The 21,357-nt window shown below is 42.6% G+C and overlaps 1 protein-coding gene across 1 annotated transcript; it reads left to right on the forward strand.

The window, feature by feature from the left end:
• Window positions 1-773: 773 nt before the first annotated feature.
• Window positions 774-1,496, forward strand: SOX14 (SRY-box transcription factor 14). The gene has a single exon (XM_073358812.1). It carries the CDS (start codon window positions 774-776, stop codon window positions 1,494-1,496), a length of 723 nt encoding a protein of 240 aa, XP_073214913.1.
• The last annotated feature ends 19,861 nt before the right edge of the window (window positions 1,497-21,357 follow it).

Consider the following 21,357-nt stretch of genomic DNA (forward strand, 5'->3'; position numbering starts at 1 on the left):
TTGTTTGTCCCGAGGTTGGCCAGGAAGGGGAAACGCTGCCTTGCAGTTGACTTGTGGTGCCTGACTTACAAACTCACACGCTGCTGTTTTTTGTTTCTTGTGTGACTGGTACAACACGCCCCATCTCCCCAGCAGCCCGGAACCCTAGCTAGGAGGCGTGCGGAGTTTCATTTGGCGCTATTAGCTCAACGTCTAACAAAAGCATTCCCTTTAATCCCATGTAGTTAGTGCCTGCCCCCCTTCTCCCCCCTCCCCCGCTTTTCTCTCCTCTCCCAGACTGTCTCTTTTCAAGGTATTCGTCTCTCCAAGCTGATTGGGCGCTCAGGTTAGGGAGTGAACGCCCTGCGATTATGTCAGATTGCGTGCAATCCGGAGCAGGCTAGCCTTTGAACTTCACCGCTTTTGGCTCCTGGTCCTCGGCTGTTCCTCATTCCCAGCCAGGTGCTTTGCAGGGCTAGACACCTTCGGCAGCAGCATCTCATCACAAAAGCAAGCCCTCCCTCTCTCTCCCGCACACAAACCCTTGAGAGGCTGATCACTCCGACCTGAGACACTCCTGGATTTCTTTTTTTCACTCCTTTGCTCCTTCTTGTCTTCTCCCCCCCCCCTCCTCCGTTGACCCCCCCCCCCCCCAGTAGCTGCCTGTGGATTTGCCGGAGAACTGGTATGATCAGCTGAGAGTTTTGGAGTTCTTTTTGGGTGGCGAGGCAGGCGAGTCGGCTAGGTGAGCCCAGCCCCGCTGTGACTCCTCAGAGCGACCCCCCCACAGCACCATGTCCAAGCCGACCGATCACATCAAGAGACCCATGAACGCCTTCATGGTGTGGTCCCGGGGCCAGAGGCGGAAGATGGCCCAGGAGAACCCTAAAATGCACAATTCGGAGATTAGCAAGCGGCTGGGCGCGGAGTGGAAGCTGCTGTCGGAGGCTGAGAAACGACCCTACATCGACGAGGCCAAAAGGCTCCGGGCGCAGCACATGAAGGAGCACCCTGACTACAAGTACAGGCCGCGGCGCAAGCCCAAGAACCTGCTCAAGAAGGACAGGTATGTCTTCCCTTTGCCTTACCTGAGCGACACGGACCCGCTCAAGGCGGCCGGGCTGCCCGTGGGAGCCACGGACGCTCTGCTGAGCTCCCCGGAGAAGGCTAGGGCTTTCCTGCCTCCCACCTCCGCACCCTACTCCTTACTTGACCCCAGCCAGTTCAGCTCCAGCGCAATCCAGAAGATGACCGAAGTGCCCCACACCTTAGCCACCAGCACCCTGCCCTACGCCTCCACCTTGGGATACCAGAGCGGGGCGTTCGGCAGCTTGAGCTGCCCCAGCCAGCACACCCATACTCACCCTTCGCCAACTAACCCTGGGTATGTGGTGCCCTGTAACTGTACAGCTTGGTCGGCTTCCAGTTTGCAACCTCCAGTTGCCTACATATTATTCCCAGGCATGACCAAGACTGGAATAGACCCCTATTCTTCAGCACATGCGACTGCCATGTAACACACCCACATACCCGCAAGCGAGACTTGCTTTGCAGTCAGAACTTGAATTCACTCATGGGCATGTACATAGAAACTGCAGAAGCAAAAAGCCACCTGCATGGGAGAATGATGCCAGTGTATCTGATGGCACCTGGGGAAAGACAGAAAGACTTCTCCTGGAACTCAGAGACTCTCTAGTCAAATTAAACAAACAAAGATTTCTCTCTCAGCCTGGGGAAACTGGAATTGGAGGCTCAGCTAGGTGCAGAAACCTTTAAGAACTGTAAATGTGTTAAATCTTGACCTGCCCTTTTGGACTAAAAGCTAGGCGGTTTTGAGTTTTATTTATTATATTAATGTATATGAGTTCTATATTACCTGCTGTTATTTGGACTTGAATTTCTGAAGTCCTGGTATTTATTAATATCATTATTATTATTTTATTTCCTTTTGCACATTAAAAGACAAGATTAGCTGTGTTATATTATATATATACATATATATTTTGCCATCAAGCACTAATAGGTAAAAATTGCTTTTCATGTCAAAAAGGCTCTTAAAAGTTACGGAAAAGGAAACTTTTCTCTTTACAACATGATATGATAGTGTTTGCTTAATTTAAAACAGATAGTCCTTCAATTTGTGTGATCCAGTGCAACTAGACCTAAGTTCATTTTAGACAGAGCGTCAGGTATGAAGTCAGGCAGTAGAATTGTAAAAATAACTAAATAAACAAATAAGAATAAGACTTTAAAAAAGATGGTAATTTCAATATGTTTCAACCATGTCTTTGAAAAATGTATCCAGAAGGATTTTACCTCGTTAACCTGTTCATTTGTTGAACAAAGACATTTTGAATAAAGACAATCTGTCATTAAACAAGCAAACCATGTGGTGTGAATAAAGTCCCAATTCTGACAAGCTTCCTCCTAAAAGCACGAAAGCAAAGCTTAAAGACTGAGTTGAATAGGACTAGCTCAGATGCTTCTGGCCAGAAAAGCATTTTAGGGCCCGATCCGGAGGGAAAAAACTTAGGTAGTGAGTAACGCTACACGGGTGAGGGACCCTACGTGAATTCAGTGGGACTACTCACTTGAGTAATATTACTCCCGTGACGTTTGGCGGGGTCGGGGCATTTATAGATTATACCTATACATAATTTTTAATCTCATCTCCACTGTCAGCTAAGAAGCCTTTTGCTGCGGTTTCACTTTGACAGGTTTATACCTACACAGATTTTAATAACCACGTCGAGTGTTCAGTTATTTGCTAAAAGTGAAACAAATGAGTCAGTAACACACGGGAGAGGACAGCGCGTGTCTCATCTGCTTTCAGGAGAGGTTGGAGTACCCGATCTATTGGAAATACCAGTTCAGAGCTAAGTCTAACTTAGCTGATTTATCAGGACTTTCCCCAATGTTTAAAAACCAGGCTCCTTTGCATTTCCTCTTCCTTCCTGGCTACAGGGGGAAAGAATAGAAATTGACAATAGACAGAATCAGAGTAACAATGTCTCTATTTCGGATCCACGGGGCTGCGTGTTTTTAATAGCCTTCTTCAGGAGAAAGTTTTTGCGGACAAAACCCATGTGGTTGGCTGGACTGTCGGGGAAGGGGACTGGCCTTCACAGGTAGCTAGCTCTGAGCATCTCGGAGTCATGCTTGGATGCGAGTCGCTTGCTTCGCCAAATGCCCAGCCCCTTTAAACGTGTCCACATCTTTTTTGGATCTGTCTCCCTTTCCCTCTCTCGGCGAGCGTGTGTGGCATCCGACTTCCGAAGAGGTCAGTTCTTTTTCCCCCTCAGCAGCGCTCAATGTAACTTTTACCACTCAATATAAGCAGCCGGCCGAAGCCGAAAACAGCGGATTAGCATATTGTCCTGAGCAATTAGCAATGTTGGGGGGCTATTCATCAGGTCCCCTTTGTTCGGGAGGGATTTTCATTTTGAAAAAAAAAAAAGAAAGAAAAAAGTCGCAGTTGTCCATCTGGTTTGAGCTGAATGGCAAAGCGATCCGTGTTGTAGATGCTTTTCTCATGAAGTGCTCTTTTGAGACCGGAGTTAGAATTAAATGGCATAACACAATTAACATACATGGGACCTGAATGGAAGGGTAAGCATCTAGATAAATAAATGGGAGATCGGGCGGAGGTAAACAAAAGAACAGAGGAGAAAGGGTTTGAAAGGGGAGGTTAGAATGGCTGGACCACGCTCGTTTAGCATGACAAAGCACGCTTACAAAGCAGGACAATTAGGGAACTGGCTTGACTAGGGCTGCAATCAGGGGCACGGTGCTTTGGGACACTCAGGGAAAGCCCCAGTGAAAAGACCCCGGCGTGGCTCTGAGAAGGAGAGGCAGGAGCTGGGAGACTGGTGGGTTCCTCCGCTGATTTAACCCCAGCTGACAGTTGCTGTCAGGCTCTGTGATAACACTCATAGCTCAGTGTCCTTTAACATCTACCCAGATTAGTTTTACAGTGGTCTCAGGCAGAGCTGGGCCCAATCGGCGGCGCTTGCTGCCTTCTCCCCACCAGACTTTGGAGAAGAAAGGGGAGGTGGGGGAGAGGGGGGCAGATGCGGGGGTAATTCCCCTCCCCCAACAGAAATAAGCCTGGCCACAATGTTCTGGGCAAAATAATACCCCCGCCCCTTGTTGGCTTGATCCAGCACACCAGGTAGAAAAGCTACGGGGGTGGACGCTTTAACGTCTTGTCTTTCCTCTCTTGCTCTCTCTCACTCATATTCTATCCGACATTGGTGAGGCCTCATCTGGAGTACGGTGTCCAGTTTTGGGCCCCACACTACAAGAAGGATGTGGATAAATTGGAGAGAGTCCAGCGAAGGGCAACAAAAATGATTAGGGGTCTGGAACACATGACTTATGAGGAGAGGCTGAGGGAGCTGGGATTGTTTAGCCTGCAGAAGAGAAGAATGAGGGGGGATTTGATAGCTGCTTTCAACTACCTGAAAGGGGGTTCCAAAGAGGATGGCTCTAGACTGTTCTCAATGGTAGCAGATGACAGAAGGAGGAGTAATGGTCTCAAGTTGCAGTGGGGGAGGTTTAGATTGGATATTAGGAAAAACTTTTTCACTAAGAGGGTGGTGAAACACTGGAATGCGTTACCTAGGGAGGTGGTAGAATCTCCTTCCTTAGAGGTTTTTAAGGTCAGGCTTGACAAAGCCCTGGCTGGGATGATTTAACTGGGAATTGGTCCTGCTTCCAGCAGGGGGTTGGACTAGATGACCTTCAGGGGTCCCTTCCAACCCTGATATTCTATGATTCTATGATTCTAACCTTCCCCAACCTACAGAACTGAGCAAACCAGGGTATTTTTGCAGAGCCTTCCCCCCCCCCAAAAAAGCTAGGTACGGAGGCTTTAGCCACTGGTGACTTTCATAGCCATTGACTCCTTTCCTGGTAGCCGATCACACCCTCTTCTTATACGTGAGGGTGGATTAGTATGGGCAGGGCAAATCTGTCCGGAGGGTCAGGATCTTGTCCTGTTTTCCCACCCTAGCGTGTAGGGAAGTGAAGCTCTGCGGGGAGGTTTTAAAGGGAAGGATGCCGGGGTAATTCCCCTCCCCCAACAGAAATAAGCCTGGCTACAATGTTCTGGGCAAAATAATACCCCCGCCCCTTGTTGGCTTGATCCAGCACACCACGTAGAAAAGCTACGGGGGTGAACGCTTTAACGTCGGTCTTTCCTCTCTTGCTCTCTCTCACCCATTCCCATGTCTCTCTTCATCTCGCCAGCACATTCCCCCCCCCCCGCCCCTTGACTCAGCCAAATTATCCCTTCAACTGGCTTCTCCGTCTGCAGGTGTGCAGCTATTTTACTCCTGGAGATAAACATATTAAATAATCGTCCTGACACCGAAATGAACCGATTACTGACTTTGATGTCAAAAGGAGACCAAAAAAAGATACTCCCCAGAGGGGGGAAATGCAGCTCCTTGTCAAACCTGTTTCCCCACAATTGTCTGCCTCTTGCAATAAAATCATTAGGCAGAGGCTGCAGGGGTGTTAGACTCCACGCCTTCAGCCCGCTCCAAAAGAATTTTGGGAGGAGATGGGACAACTCAAGGTCTTTGCTGGATCTTGGGTGTGGGGTACTCTGCGTAGCCCGCAAGGAGTACAGCTGAAAAGCACACCGGGCGGGCTAGCAAGGAGCTAGCTGCAAAGTTGTTTCATTTTAAAATCTGCCTGAAAATGAAAGAGAGATCAAGGGAATGAAGGACTTTGCCAGGCAGTAGCCGTCGCATTTTGAGCTTCCAACACTTGTCACTGTTTGTGTTGCTTTCCTGCTGCCTTGACATTAACAAGTAACCGAGTGAAGAAGTAGGGGGCTCATCCGGTTGATTTCTTTTGTTTGTTTTCGTGGAGTAACTTATTTTAAGCAATTCTCTCTGCTGCCATAAATCGTCTTTCCTCCTGTCAAGCGAATTACACAAACGCGTTGAGATGATTTCTTTTCCCTTTTTTTAAAAAAAAGCCCAATAATAAACATCCCCGAAGAGTCGTTTGATTTTGTTTAGGGTTCTGGCCGCAGAGAGAGAGAGAGAGAGAGAGAGAGAGAACCAGGTAGCTAGTCAAAATAATTTTTTTCTCCTCTACCCACCCAAAAGAAGTCAGAAGGAAAAAAAGTAGACAGTCCCTAATTTGGTTACAAGTATAAATGCTTAATTGTTTAATAACTTTGCTGTGTGTGTGTCAGAGAGGTAGGATATACAGAGAAGCATTACATGGTGTTAAAAACTTTATTTTAAAGGACACATTAAGCCATAAGAAGTCTCTGAGAGATACTACTTATTTCTGCTTATTAGTGATAATAGCAGAGTAAATTTGCTATTGAGTGTATCAAGGCCATTCAAAGAGACTTTGAAACATCAAAAAGATTTCAATTCTGATTTTCCGGTTTTATTCCAGCCCCGACCTCCTGGCTACAGTCCTTGATTGCACTGTTTAAAAGCTGGTGATCAGAAATATACCTTTATTCTGTGTTCTAAATACCTCATGAATTCAAGAAACAAAAACAACCTCCCCCCCACACACATACACCTCTGTGATAATTAAACAGCGAAAATCCACAGCGGCCATCAGTGGAAGGCTGAGAATTTTGAGCTGTCCGTTCTACATAAGTAATCCTTATCTAGATTATACACGCATGTGCTTTGCCTTGCAGTAACTTCAAAGGTATGATGTAAAGTTGTGCAGGTGAGAACTTGTCCTCATATTACAAATCAAATAAACAACGCAAGCCCTCAGCTTTCTCTGAATGGGATGTTGGTTTTAAGATCCAGGCATAGAAGGGACGTGAATGTACTTAAGGACTATAACGTTTCAAAAAATCCCACAACTTTTTCCACACCTAAAATAAGAGAGGTCTTTTTACATCTTGCTAAGTGCCTGAAATCGAGGCTGCAATCTCTTCTCTTCATCTTTGCTCCTCCTTTCAACCCCAAGTGGGTTACCTTTTAAAATGGGGTGGGAGTGGAAGTGGGGAACATGATGGGTGAGGAAAGAATCAGCAAAAAATTGCACTTTCATTTTTAAACCGAATGAAATTGACGACCCGCCCGCCCACCCCCCAGACACACGTGAGACTTTATAATTGTGGAATCAGCTGGGGAAAATGTGAATTTGTATCATCCAGATGGGAACGGGGCCCTCTAGGTGAGAAAGGGACAATGGGTGGGGAAATTGAACAGCAAAAGAAAGAGATCAAAAGTGTGGAAAGCGACAGTCTGTGCTTTAAAACAAAGAGCAGGTGGAAGGGTATTAAACAAGGACGTGCGAGGATTAGGGATATTAGAAAAGGGGGCGCAAAGGAAAGCGAGTGGGGGTGAAAAGGGGCGAAACCTAGAGACACTTTGGGAGCGATCCAGTGAAGCTACAGGAGAGGGAAGAATGACAAAAAATAATCTGACTGGAGAGTTAAAGCAAACAAAGGGAGCGGAGGGGAAAAGCACAGAGAGGATGGCAAGGGAGACAAGAGTTCTCTAGTCTCTTCTGAAAATGGCACCTGAAGTTAAAATTGTTCTCCAGACAGGTCGCTACTTTTAAATTCGGAGCCAGAGAAGAAGCCCCTGATGGTGCTTTGGATGCGTTTGTAATTTATCTTTCCCTCTTCCTTCTTTAATTTTACCTCCTGCCTTTCTTTCATTCTTTCACACGCCTCTGTTTCAGCTGGGGTTGTTTTATAGGAACATCAAAGGGAAAAGCCAACCCTTTTTTATTAGGGCAAATAACAAAAATACTTCATTATTCCTGAACACGCCACATTTGAATGCTAAACAAGAAATAACGTGCAGGGTCTGTAAAGATCACATTCCAACAACCAAATATTTGTACATGAAGAGCCGAGAAATTAAATGCAGGTTGATGCCAAATTAAGGAGGAGAGAGACAGGGGAAAAGAGCCTCTTTGAGGGTGTGAGAGAAAGAGAGGGGGGGAGAGATGAGTAGCTGGTAATTATTGAAATATAAGATGAGATTAATTCAAAGGAAACAAACTATGAAAACAATTGGAGCTGAGTGAAAAGCAAACCCAGATTAGAATTTGCTTGTGGTTGTTGTCTGTGTGTGTTTTTCCCCCCAACCCATTGTCACAGTGCAAGGCAATGGGATTTGCACACTTGAGGTGTAATAGCATTACTGCATTAATTAAAATTTTCATTTCACGTCCAGATTGTTTACTTATCAGCTGGAAACATATGTTGAGCGAAGTTAAGATTCTGGATTCCGCACTGTTGCCCAAGGTGCAATTCAATATGGGGTGTGTGTGTGAAAGGACGGCTTCAGATTTTTTTTTATTACATCCTCCAACCTTATCTTGGTGCCGTAAATTATAAGGATACTCCATTGAACTGAATATGAAGATTATATTTTGAACATCGCTTCCTAAAGCATGCACAGCCCCGCTTTGAAAGGAAACAATCCGCCCTGCGCCAGAGTGGATTCCCTGCAAAACCTTCCTGCCCCAGAAGCTCCCATTTTATGCCCCCCGCACTGCCCACTTTAGCGCCTTGCCCCTCCTGGACAGAAGGCGTTTGAAGAAACAACTGCACCAGGGAGAGCATTGTGAAAGAAACACTTTCCTCCCCGGCATGAGTCCAGATCTCCCCAGTTATCACTGCTTCGAGACTAACCCGCGTGTGCCGCCAGATCAGACATACATAGCAACCAGTTCCACGCACGTGTGTGTTGCTGTTACCTCTCTAAGGTCATGTGCACATTGTGTACACAAGAGGTAGCTCATTTCCCCCAAAGCCTTTATTTTTAAAGGGGTCCCTCAGCCTTCAAGCAGACTCGGCAAAACAAAAGCATAAATTTGAAACAAAAACTGGAGATTTCCCTACAAAACAGAGCAAAGGTAACTAAGTTTCCCCTCCTTGTTTTCTGTCCTTAAAACCAGGAGCCCTCTCCTTTTCAGAAACCCTTAGAATAAATAAATGAATAAATAAACAAGCAAGGGAGCCGCGCGTGAATATGAGCGGACTAGCTCCCTAGTCAAGTGGCTCCGAGTCTATTTTATTTCAGAAGAACAAACCGAGAGCAGCTCCAGAAGTAAATCCAATCTCTCTTATCTCACTCAGGCTCCTTTCAGGCTGAGATCAGAGAAGGGAGGGGAAAAAAGAAGAGAGAGTAATTGTTCTTTCTTTATTTTTTAATTTAATGCGACAGACACCGCTTTCAGGTCATTTATATGCCTAATTTAGTGATACAAGTCAATAAGCGAGGATCACAGCACTGTCCCCTCCTAGTAAATATTTCAGAGTAACGAGGGAAACCACAGTTATAAAAAAATGCACTGGACTCTTCAAAGCTGCTTTCTGCCTCATCATAATTGTAATACGTGTGTCTTTATCATGTAATTAGTTGGATTTTTGTTTGGCGGTGACAGTCAAACAAATGGGCCTCTTTCTGGCGGTTACATTTTTATCTGGCTCCCTGTGTATCTTTAATGTAGACACTCCCTACACACTCACACACACACGCACCCCCCCGCCCCCGCACACACACACACACACACCAGGAAAAATACTTTTCAACATGTCACTTTCATGAACACAGCCAGCCCCTTGGAGGAAATATTGTGGGTTTTGTAGTACAGACATGCCATTGAAGTTAAGCAAGATATAATAAAATATAAGTGGGGGACAAAACCCAAAGTTGAAATAAACACATTTCTTTCCCTTCAGGGTTATTGTTTATTTGTCTTTATTTATTTATTGGGGTGTTGGTTTTTAGGGGGAGGGGAGGTTTTTTGTTTTTCTAATTTTTTAAGAGGACCTCTATGAAAATGGTAAGGTGTCATCCTCTCCTCTAGGTCTATCTGTAATTGAATCTAGGTCACTATTCTAAAGCAAGAAAAGTCTGCTTCCCACTTTTCTACATCAGCCTGGAATTTGGGGGAAGGAAGGGAGGGGGGGTCTTGCAATTTCATTTAAAATGTAATGGTGGATGAACTGATAAGCAAATAGGGAAAAAGGCTCTGCTTAAAAGAAAAAAAAATGGCATGGTTTTAATATGCTTCCAGATGGGGGGAAAATGATTTACATGGGAGTTTATTTCCTCTTTGCTGATATGAAAGAATTACAGATACAAAACCCACTGATCTATAGAATAAAAAAAGAAAAGAAATGTTATTTTCCTGTAAAGGTATCAGTTCATTTATATTCATTTAACCATCCATCCATCAATTCACTTTCTCACTCCTTGCACATTCTCCCTGGCTCTGTTAAACCTTCCCCACCAATATACTTTTCTAGAATATACAATGAAGTTTCCTTTTTTTAAAAAAAGAAGAAAGCGAGATTGAGTTGAAGTAGGTAAAGAGAAGAAGGTTTTCCCCTTGTGGATTTTACATTATGAATTTTAGGAGAATTTTCAGTATTTTAAATATACATGTTTTTGCTTCAATTTGGAGAGATTTTGTACATAAACACATGTACACACTGTATATTATACACACACACTATATATATATAAGTATATAATATATACCTTGTGTATATATATGTATGAGTTACACAAATATAAAAACATACATATATTATGTATATACACACACAACATACATATATGCTGTTTACAGCTATAGAGTATTCATATATACAATGTACATATATAGTGTGTATATATACACATCATCTCTCTATATATATAGACACAATGTTTCAAAACTGAAGCAAGTATATATATATATGATTTTAGATGTATTTTATAATATGCGTGTGTGTACAGGCAGAGTGTGTTAAAGAAACTAGATGGTCCCTTCTTGTCTTAAAACTTAGGGAAGAATTATATCGATATAAATGAATTTTAAGTAATTTTCAATTTTCCACTCAAGGAAGGGCAAATATATATATATTCACTCAATGAAGGACATGGAACTGAGCTACAATTTCCTTTTTGTAAATAGTAACCAGCTACAGCAATGAATAAATCTTTCCTATTGGTAGCAGTGCATTCTAATATTAAAGCAAATCCACTATATGCAGGCTCTTGCTTATCCCTACTGCCTGTGTGTATTAGGCAGTGCTATACATTGCTGGAAATGGGCAGCTCTTCACCATGGTCTGGATTTGACAGCCCTTATTCAGTTGCATAGTTACAGTTGTCAGTGGGACTACTCACCTAAGAAAAAGATTGCAGCATCAGGTTCCTGTTAGCTTATGTAAGTAATTTTCTGGAGGGCTTTCCAGAGTTTGAAAATGGGATGGGGTGAAACAATGTAAATTTCTAACCCAAATATTGTTGTAAAAGCCATTTTAAAAGTTGCCTTTTCATTGTACAAAACCAAATTGATTTATTTTGGTTTTTACTGCTCTCTGTTTAAAGAGCCCCATTCAGTGCTCTGGGCATCCTTGATAATCTTTTAAAAATACACATATAACTAAACTGCTCCATCAATTAATCTCAGATCAAACAACCCGGCAATAACATAGATATCAGCAACTCAGTGGAGACCTTCTGCGTGTTGATCCACTATGAAAACATAAACCAGATCAAAGATTGAAGTTACCAGAGTCCATATTGTAAGTGAGACTTCTAGATGTTAAACCTGGTTTGTGTTTTGAACCCCTACCTGAATAAACACATCATAATATCACATAACATAATTTATAATAATATTGCCATGAAGGACTCTTAAAAAAATAGGCAGTTGGAAGAAGGTTCCTAAAGACGATCCTTTAAAAAAGGTTTCCTTAAAATGCAAGCACTAGTGGAAGCAAGGCAGGTTTAGTTCCAATGTCTTAATGCACTGGATGTTACAGTTCAGCTCGTGTAATATGTTTCCTTTATCTTGGCTTTCATTTTCATTGTGGAATAAACTTTCTTAAGGATCTCATTGCCGGTAAGATTCTAAAATGAGAAAATTAACACAAAGGCCCAGTCCAGCTCCCATTTAAATCTATGGGAATTTTGCCATAGACTTCCATGAGAGCCGGGTTAGGACCAAAGGAACTGAAAAAAACCCCATATTGGTCTGGAGTTCGAATACTGTCACATGATATTTAATTTTTAAATCATTTTAAAACATCACTTTTGAGCAAATGTCAATGAAAAACAGTTTTACATAATTAAACATTTAAGTCATTTTGGAGGTGCTTCTTAATTTTTCTTTTTATCCCTGGTTCTGTGAAAAATCCATTGAAACCGAGCCTGCTCTCTCTTGAGCTGTTTGCTTGGAAGTGTCTTCGGACTTCCCTGTCTTGCTATGGAAAGAGTTGATCACACAGGACCGCATCACCTACTAGATTCGGTAAGTAACTTGCTCTTTCAATCCTTTCTCTTCTGCAAGACCAGATGCTGCTGTATCCATTTAAGACACTGTGGAGCCATATGATAAATTGTATAGCTATGGGATAAATTACAGTGTTCATGCTCTCTTGACGGCCTCACCTGCACTCTGCCCACTAATTCATCCCAAGCGTGACTTCTTTTATTTTAATTCCCCCCCCCAACCTGTCAGGGTCCATTGTGGGGTGCAATATGGGGCAAAGGCTTGAAATGGGGGACTCAGAACAATTATTCATTAAGGAAACCTGAAAAACTGTGGGATTCCTTCCTTTCTACAGTTCCAGTCTCATGACTCTATCTTGCTGGCATAAATCATTTTCAACTGGAAAAGTGAGGAGCTGCTATATTTGTGTGGAACATAATTAACTTTGGGACCGAAATAAGCAACATCCCTTGAAATGAGGGACAATGGACTAAACCTCTGGGCAGATTCAAGCAGCTGCATTTAAAATGAAATTAGCCTGCCAGAGAAACATCTTGTGCTTTGTCTTCCAAAGGTGGGCTGTCCCCTTCAAAATTAAACTGGTGCCAACTCTGGACAGGCAATATTCTCTTTTGGACCAGGAACAGGTTTGAGTCCCATATTTTGTGACCCATGAAGGAGTTTTATTCTATTGGAAATCCAGGAGGAATCTCCTTTTCCAAGGCTATAAGGACCTCAGTAGATTGTCAGATATCAAACCATTACATTGTGGCATTGTTATGTATGGCGAAACTATTTTAGGTCAGCTTAATAGGTTCTCTGAAATATATTAGTTACAATTTTCCTGGTACAGCTGGACAGCTGCTACTATGGAAACCTGTCCTGAGAGTTGGAGAAATATGCAAGACAACCAACATCAGGCCTGCTCTCATTGGAAACAATGGCAAAACTGCAGTTGACATCAGTGATAGCAGGATCAGGTCCATTAATAGTCAACTCTCAAATAGTTTGCCTGTAAAATATACAGTGTGTACAGAATACATAATGATGCATTGTTATATAAAGGTTTTATTGGCACCCATTAGGATGACTGCATAATTTGCTCACGGCTTCTCCACCAATGAGTAATGTGGACATCGTGCTAATGAAACCCTTACACTACACAACGCCATCACGTGAGCTCCCTCTATCCAGAGATATGTGCACACATACACAGCCCAAGGGCTGGGGTTTTGGAAGCATACATCAGTGTGTGTGCAAACTGAGCACAGAGAGGAGATGGGCATGCATTCAATTGGAAGACGTGCAGATGACGCCCATCAAGGCAAAGTGCACCTGCAAAACAGATCACACAGGCTGGGGTTTGTAAAGGAGCTTAAGGGACAGGGCATCTAACTCCAGTAGGCTCCTTCGCATATCTCAGCTGTAGTCAGTTTTCTGAATTGACCTCCGTGGGAGCAGCCTCACAGGAGCTCCATGGGCAGCTGCTGTAAATTAAAATCAGCAGTAGCTGGGATGGGCCAAACTCTCATTGCTGCTGAGCTGGAGTGAAGGTGAGATGGAGGCAGGCTGGCAAATCCCTGTCGGCTATAAAGAGTAGGTCGAGCGGCACCTGCACAGTGAGCCATGAAAACTGCAATAACCTGGAAACAAACCACACCCCCAGTATTAGTCCTGCAGTGTAAGATCCAAAAAGAAGAGGGCCCCCCATTAAAAATTTCTATTAACAACAAAGTGTAGAATCCTGAGGAACATTGGGGAGAAATCCATAATGAGTCCAAACCAAGCCAGCAATCATGGACTCTAGAAAACACAAGGAAACAAACAAACAAACCTGCCGCATGTAATGGAAAGGGTACTGCTCTATTCCCTTGGCCTTTTCTAGGGAGACTCTGAGGCTGGTGGAGAATATGCCCTTCCTAGCAGATCACAGGGCAGATGAAGACTATGGGGGAAAGTGGAGTGTTTTCACCAGTTGATGTGGAAGTCAATGACATCTAAAGGTGGAAGAGCACAGTCCAGGAGAAACTAACAAGTTGTTTCTTCTCATCAGATGGTATTCATTCCCCCAAAAGGCTGGGCCACTAGAATGGAGAAGGTCAGGTTTTGCCTTACTGGTTTAGAGCACTCTTAGGCTATGTCTACACTATCGCCAGATCAATGCTCCAGTGATAGATACACCAGGAGTCGATTTAGTGAGTCTAGTGACTCCAAATCAACTGCAGATTGCTCTCTGGTCGACCCCGGTACTCCATCCCAAATGAGAAGAATAAGATAAGTAGACGAGAGACGCTCTCCGATCGACCCAGCGCAGTGCAGACACCACAGTAAGTCAACATAAGTGATGTCGACTGGAGCTGCGTAACTTAGCTCAACCTACCACTGCAGTGTAGACATAACCTTAGAGACCTACAGATGCTCCTGACTGCAGGTCCAAACTCTCTCTGTCCAAAGGGTCTGATCAATATGGATCTGGTTGTCTCGTAAGTTCTGCATGCCTGGGAACCCCTGAGGCTGCTAGGGGTGCTTGGAGATGCCTGGAGCTATCAGAGTCAGGTTCTGAGGACAGCGAGATTGCACTGTTCTCTAGGGAGGTCAGATGGGCCTCCTTGCTAGGAAGTGTGGAGGACCAAAATAGCAACATGCACCTATCTTCAAAAAAAGGGATCTTTAGCAATCATTCTCTCCAGTATGGCGCCCATCTGCAGGCCCAGTGGGGTTACCAGCCTAGATGTTTCCTGATCCTGGGCATACCCGCTGGTCACTGCTCCTGAACAAAAAGTAGGTCGCTATCTGGCAGAGCCAGCCAAGGTGCAAAGGAGCTGACTGTGATGGAAGAAACCGATCATATGAGGAGAGAAGACAGAAGCTTGTGGCAGCCACAAACATGTGAAAAATGTGTTCCACATGGAATTACCAAGGCAGATAACTGGGGTGTTCATCTGATCTGTAGTTCCTTTCCCTTCAGAGATCTCCTGTGGCTCTTCATAGCATAGATTCTAAAGACAGTGTCCCGCCTCCCATATGGGCGCTCAGCTAATTTCAAAATGGAATGGGGGCTGGGTGTTTGTTCTCCTTTTGGTTCCTTTCTGATATGTAAAGGGGGACTGGACCTTTATTTATGTATCGGCTTGTGCTTTAATCTCAGAAATATCTGGGTTATCATGTCTGGTCTTTCCTGATTTTGATGGAGGGATTGCTGGATGCATATTGGGTCCAGCTCACATAGTTTTCCCAAGTTTTGAAATTCTGACTTTTTTGGGGGTTAATTGTTTTTGCAGTGTGTGTGTGTGTGTGTGTGTGTGTGTGTGAGATAGCTTATAGAGCTAGTTGAAATTTTTGAAGTTTGAAGTCTTGATGAATTATTTTTTTCACAAAACCTTGTGGCATTTTTTTATGCAGCTCTAATATTAGGCTCGTCTCCACATGATAACTAAAGAAGTAAGGGTGCTGAACCTTTATCTGAGACTTTCTTTCTCCCATATGTTGATTGAACATTGGCATTAAATAGACATTAAGGGCAGGGGAGGGGGAACCCCCTCACACAGAGCCTGACTAAAACATCCTTTCCCCTTTCCTGCTCAGTTGTCTGTCTCTTGTGAAGTTACAATTTCACTCGTTCTCCAGTGGTCCATACAATTCCACTGAAGAGAAGAGCTTTGAATTTCTAATGGAAAAAGTCAAAGGAAAAATGCCCCCTCCCAAACTTTTCAGGCTTTCTTCAAGAAGAAGCAAAAAATAAGGCCTCACAATCCTTTTTGTCTTTTATTTGCATGTCACCTTGGCGGGTGGATGAGTGACTCCTTTAACAGTGATTTTTCCTTGAAGAGCATTTCCGTGATGAGTATAGCAAGATCCTCATCAGTGACATCCCCCATTTTCACAGGGCTTCTTATCTTTGTCTTGAGGAACTGTAAGCAGCAGGACACCTTCTCAGTATAGCCATTTCAGTCTACTGGCTGCACCTCAATCTCTTTTAAAATAATACAAGAGTTTTGCATATATGCAGATTAACCTATGTTCATGAGTTATTTTAGCATGTGTGTGGCGCATGCACATCCAGGAAGACCTGCACACTGAAGAAGATTGGCATTCAAGTGTTGATAATTGCTCTGATCAATGTACACACCTAAGTCCACTGGTCATGGATGACTGCTGGGTTTTTCACACCTGAAGTCTGTGAATTGGCAGGCTCTTGCTTGGGGCTTGCAAGACTCTTCTTAACATTGTGTGTGCACAAAAGGTTAACATCTGCAAAAAGCTGGGACTCAGCGAGCTGCAGGCAACCAGTCACACGACAAAAATTCAGGTACCTTTATAGCTTAGACCACAAGGAACCACTGGTACAGACAAATAATAGCTCAAGCAGCTACTGCAGAGCCAAGTAGCCACTGCACACTTAAAGAAATACTGACACTTTTCTTCACATGGAAACATACACATTTTTAATTAAAATATATAGAAATATTTTTTTAAAAAAGAAATCTTTGCAATTATTTTGCAACAGTGGCACCTCTCCAGAAAGGAGAGCACAGGGGATCATTAAAAGGAAAATTTGGTGTGGCAGATGTGTGGGGAACAAGCAGATTTAGAGATTTATGGATTCCAATGCCAGAAGGGAACATTCTGATTGTCAACTCTGACCTCCTGTGTAACACAGGCTATAGAACTTCCCCACTCTAATTCCTAGAGCAGAGCTTTTAGAAAAAACATCCAAACTTGATTTAAAAGCTGTCAGTGATGGAGAATCCACCATGACCTTTGGTAAATTGTTCCAATGGTTAATTACCCTCCCTGTTAAACATTTATGTCCAATTTGAATTTGTCTAGCTTCAACTTCCACCCACAGGATCGTGTTAGACCTTTCTCTGCTAGATTGAAGAGCCCATTATTAAATATTAGTTCCTCATGTAGGTACTTACAGACTGTGATCAAGTCAGCTCTTGACCTTCTCTTTGCTAAGCTAAATAGACTGAGCTCCTTAAATCTATCACTATAAGTTAGGTTTTCTAAATCTTGAATTATTCTTGTGGCTCTTCTCTGAACCATCTCCAATTTTTCAACATCCTTCTTCAGTTGTGGACCCCAGAACTGGGTACAGTATTCCAAAACCATGAGTAGTAGAAGAATACTCTTTTAAAAAAATGAACGCTAAGATTCTCATATCTTCACATTACTGGTGCTTTAAACAAAAACCCAAATATTCTGAGGTTATGTCTACACTACAGCAGTATAGTGATGGTGCTGCAGCTGTGCTGCTGTAGTGTAGACGCTTCCTACATTGATGGAAGGAATTTTGTAACTAAGAAGCAGTAGCTAGGCTGAGAAAAGAATTCTTCCATACACCTAGCCAAGTCTACACTGGGGGTTAGCAAAAACAACCAGGAGTCCTTATGGCACCTTAGAGACTAACAATTTATTTGGGCATAAGCTTTCAAATAAATTTGTTAGTCTCTAAGGTGCCACAAGGACTCCTCGTTGTTTTTGCTGATACAGACTAACACAGCTACCACTGGGGGTTAGATCGACCTAATTATGGCATTCAGGACATCAAGTTTTTTGCAGCCCTGGGTGACATTTCGGTTCAATCTAATTTTTAAGTGTAGCCTAGGGCTGAGAGTTGGCAAAAAAGTGAGCAAGAGGGAGGAGTTTTGAAGAAGGTGGACAGAGCCCTGATAGAGGATTGCTCAGGTGGAGTATACAGCAGAGAGCATGCTGTAACTTCTCTCTGAAATGGAGGATCCTTTGTCAGCCTTTCCTGAATCTATGAAAAGCTTGGTTTTGTTCTGCAGGACAGACCGGAGTTCCAAGTATGCATGTGCCTTATTTTAATCTGAGTGGTTTTGCCAGCCCTAACTGATAAAAATCCTTTCACCTACATGTATATATAGAAATACAGACAGATGAAGGATGGATAGATAGAAAGAAAGATGATATAATGTATCTGTATGCTCTTTAGTGGGTATTTAATATACAATAGGTTGCATTCAGTTCTCAGACTCCTATGGCCTCTCTTGGTTTCTATTTCTCATTGTTGTTTTCACATTTGTCAAGTTTAGATGAAGGAATAATGAAGTAAGTGGATGTTAACTACAAATTAATCATCCCAGCCCTGATAACATAACATGGATGTCTGTTCCCTTACCTTCTTAACCCAGAAGCATTAGTACACTTTCCATCTTTGTAGCATCAAAAACTGTCAGGAAATATAATAAAATATAAAACCTTGAGAAGGTGAAAATGCTGATTGAAATTCCTGTAAATAGTCTGAGTTTTAACTGTAAGAAAAAAATTTAGGCATTTTTTGGAAATATAAACATTATAAGAAGAGCTTGTTAGGAACAATTATTAATCAAAATCAGATTTGATTTGGCTCTGTTCACCTACTTAAAGGAATATAAGATTTTTCTGAATTTGGTAGTTTTTGGTGGCTGTTCAATGAAGAATGAAAGTATTTTTGAACATATTGGGGTTTTTGCAAACTCTGCTCTTTTGTTTTGGAATTTGACATTTGATCTGAATGGCCGGTCCTTGAGTTCTCCTTTGGGTATTTCATATTTGGAATTAGCTCTGTGTGGTTAGTCACCTATGTCACGTGTGCGGTTTCCTAACCTTTATGAACCAAAGCAGTGCCTGAAGAAATCACTCAATCTCTTGTGAGAGGCTGGAGGGCACTTCAGACAAAGATAAATAGCAGAAGCTAAACAGGTATGAGAAATTGTAGAGCATTTAAAATCCTTTGCTGTCTTCTCTTAAAAACAGCATTATATCTGACTATGTATACAAACTCAGATTTCGTACTTTCTTTTGTACTATGCAGAATATCACGCAGTTTCTTATTCTTAATTATTAATTTTTATTATTATTATAGTGCCGAAGAGCCTCAGTCACAGCAGTTCATCAACAATTGCTTCCACCCCATCTAGATCACCAAAGATCTGGACATGTTACTTTGGTGAACCTCAGGTGCTGAGGCAACCCTGAAGGGAAGTTGCTAACACATAGATCTACCAGAAGGTGCAGAGTTCTGAACTTTTTATATTGAGTTGGACCTGCCAGAACCCTTTGCTTGATCCCCAGATTCTTGCATCTTGAACTTTAAACATGGCCTTTTCTCATGGGCCGTGCTAACATTTGACACTCATTCAGATCTTTCAAATCTATCTTGTTTTGTTTCATTGTGGTGACCATTCTGTTCACCCTGTCAGCTGGTGTCCATGTTCCAGGAATAACATCTGATTTTGCCATCCAGTGAGGTTCCACTTTTACTGCTCAGTGCATGTGGATCTTTATGTGGTGCATATATTTATGGCAGTATTCTGTGATCTATATGATTGGATACATTATCTCTCTAATAAAAAGAAAAGGAGTACTTGTGGCACCTTAGAGACTAACCAATTTATTAGAGCATAAGCTTTCGTGAGCTACAGCTCACTTCATCAGATGCATATCGTGGAAACTGCAGCAGACTTTATATATACACAGAGAATATGAAACAATACCTCCTCCCACCCCACTGTCCTGCTGGTAATAGCTTATCTAAAGTGATCATCAGGTGGGCCATTTCCAGCACAAATCCAGGTTTATCCAGGTTTATCCAGGTTTATCTCTCTAATACATTCCGGTCTGTTAAGCATGCCATAAAATTCTTTAAGTATATCTTTTGTATCCTATTCGGTAGACAAGTTGTATACGCTTTGATCATTTGCATTTGCAGTTTGGATTTTGACCTATGCAAATATGGGAATTTCTCTTCTACTGTTTCATACTCAACTGAGTGATATTTGTCTTTATACAGATCTGCCAGTGTATCTTTGCCACATGGTCTCATTTTGTGCTCGCTATAGGAAAAAAGCTAAGTTTTCAATTTTAACATCAGGTGGTCACTAATCACTTTGTACACAACTGCTGTGATTACTTGGCACCCAGCTCCAATATCGATTTTGAAAATCACTCTTGTTCTACTCCCAATGTCAGAAACCAATCTGTTGTGGAACCTCAGTGCCCCATCTATTCCCGCTACACCTCATGATGGACAATGTTAATAGCAGCTGACAGACCCAATAATATCAGCATGGAGACATGATCTTCATCCATTGTCAGGAGGAGATCATCTACCAATGCAAAAGAGCATTCTCAGTGTCATATCTATCTCATTTCCCAGGCTGGCAAAACTCTTAGAGACCTGAGGATACCAGATAGCCACCTTCATCACAACTTTAACCAGAAAAGGCAGATGAGATACAAAGCGATAATTGGACAGCTTGTCAGTGTCTCCTGGAGAGAGGGCAGATTGACCAATTCTCTTAAGGTAGCATTGGCCCAGTCTCTGCTCAAGACATTACTGCTTGACAGTGACAATCTCCACCAATAAAGGACTCAGTTCTTCCTCAGATATATTGGGAGCTCCTTACCCAGCATTAAAGGTGTCCACTGAAAGACCAAGTTAGAATTTACTTGAATGATTGATAATGTTCTGTTGCTCCCTTTGAGGAATACCCGATTGCTGTAATAGTCTGTAAATACTACACTATTATTTAATATGAATGAAAGGAGTAATATGCAGCAGTCCTTTAAATTTTCAGTCCCACAATTTGTCACTTTTATCGTCCTTCTCATAACACTTTTTGTTCCCATGCCCTTTTTCAGTAGTCTCTCTCATCAGGACACTATGTTTTCCTCTTGTATTGATCAATTGTTTGAGGACCTTTTTTGACTCAGATGATTTATTAATATTTTCCAAGCTTTGGTTTTCTTTAATTTATTCTGGGTCCTTCCTATTTTCAAATGAGCGACTCTAACCTTATCTTCCAATGCTCTTACAGTACATTTCCTTTCCTGTTAGCTCTGCCATTTGCTTGGAAGTATTGAGCAACGTCCTTCTGAACAGCTTTGACTTGGTATCCTGTACAAGCAGTTAAATCTCCATGTCTGCATTTCTGATTCCTTCTTCTACAGGTGCATGATCAGACCCAGTAATATCCCCTATGTTTGCAGATTTTACCCTTTGCATTAGTGAGCTACACACACACGACACATTTTAATGAATTCCATAGCAGTCTTGATGTTTCCTTACTCTTCATTTCTACACTTTCCCTCCCTCACTGTCTCTCCCCACCCCAGCCAGTGTCAACTGTTTTATTGCCAGTGTAA

This window comes from Lepidochelys kempii, chromosome 9 (assembly GCF_965140285.1).
Source record: "Lepidochelys kempii isolate rLepKem1 chromosome 9, rLepKem1.hap1, whole genome shotgun sequence".
In the NCBI taxonomy this organism is placed as follows: domain Eukaryota; kingdom Metazoa; phylum Chordata; order Testudines; family Cheloniidae; genus Lepidochelys; species Lepidochelys kempii.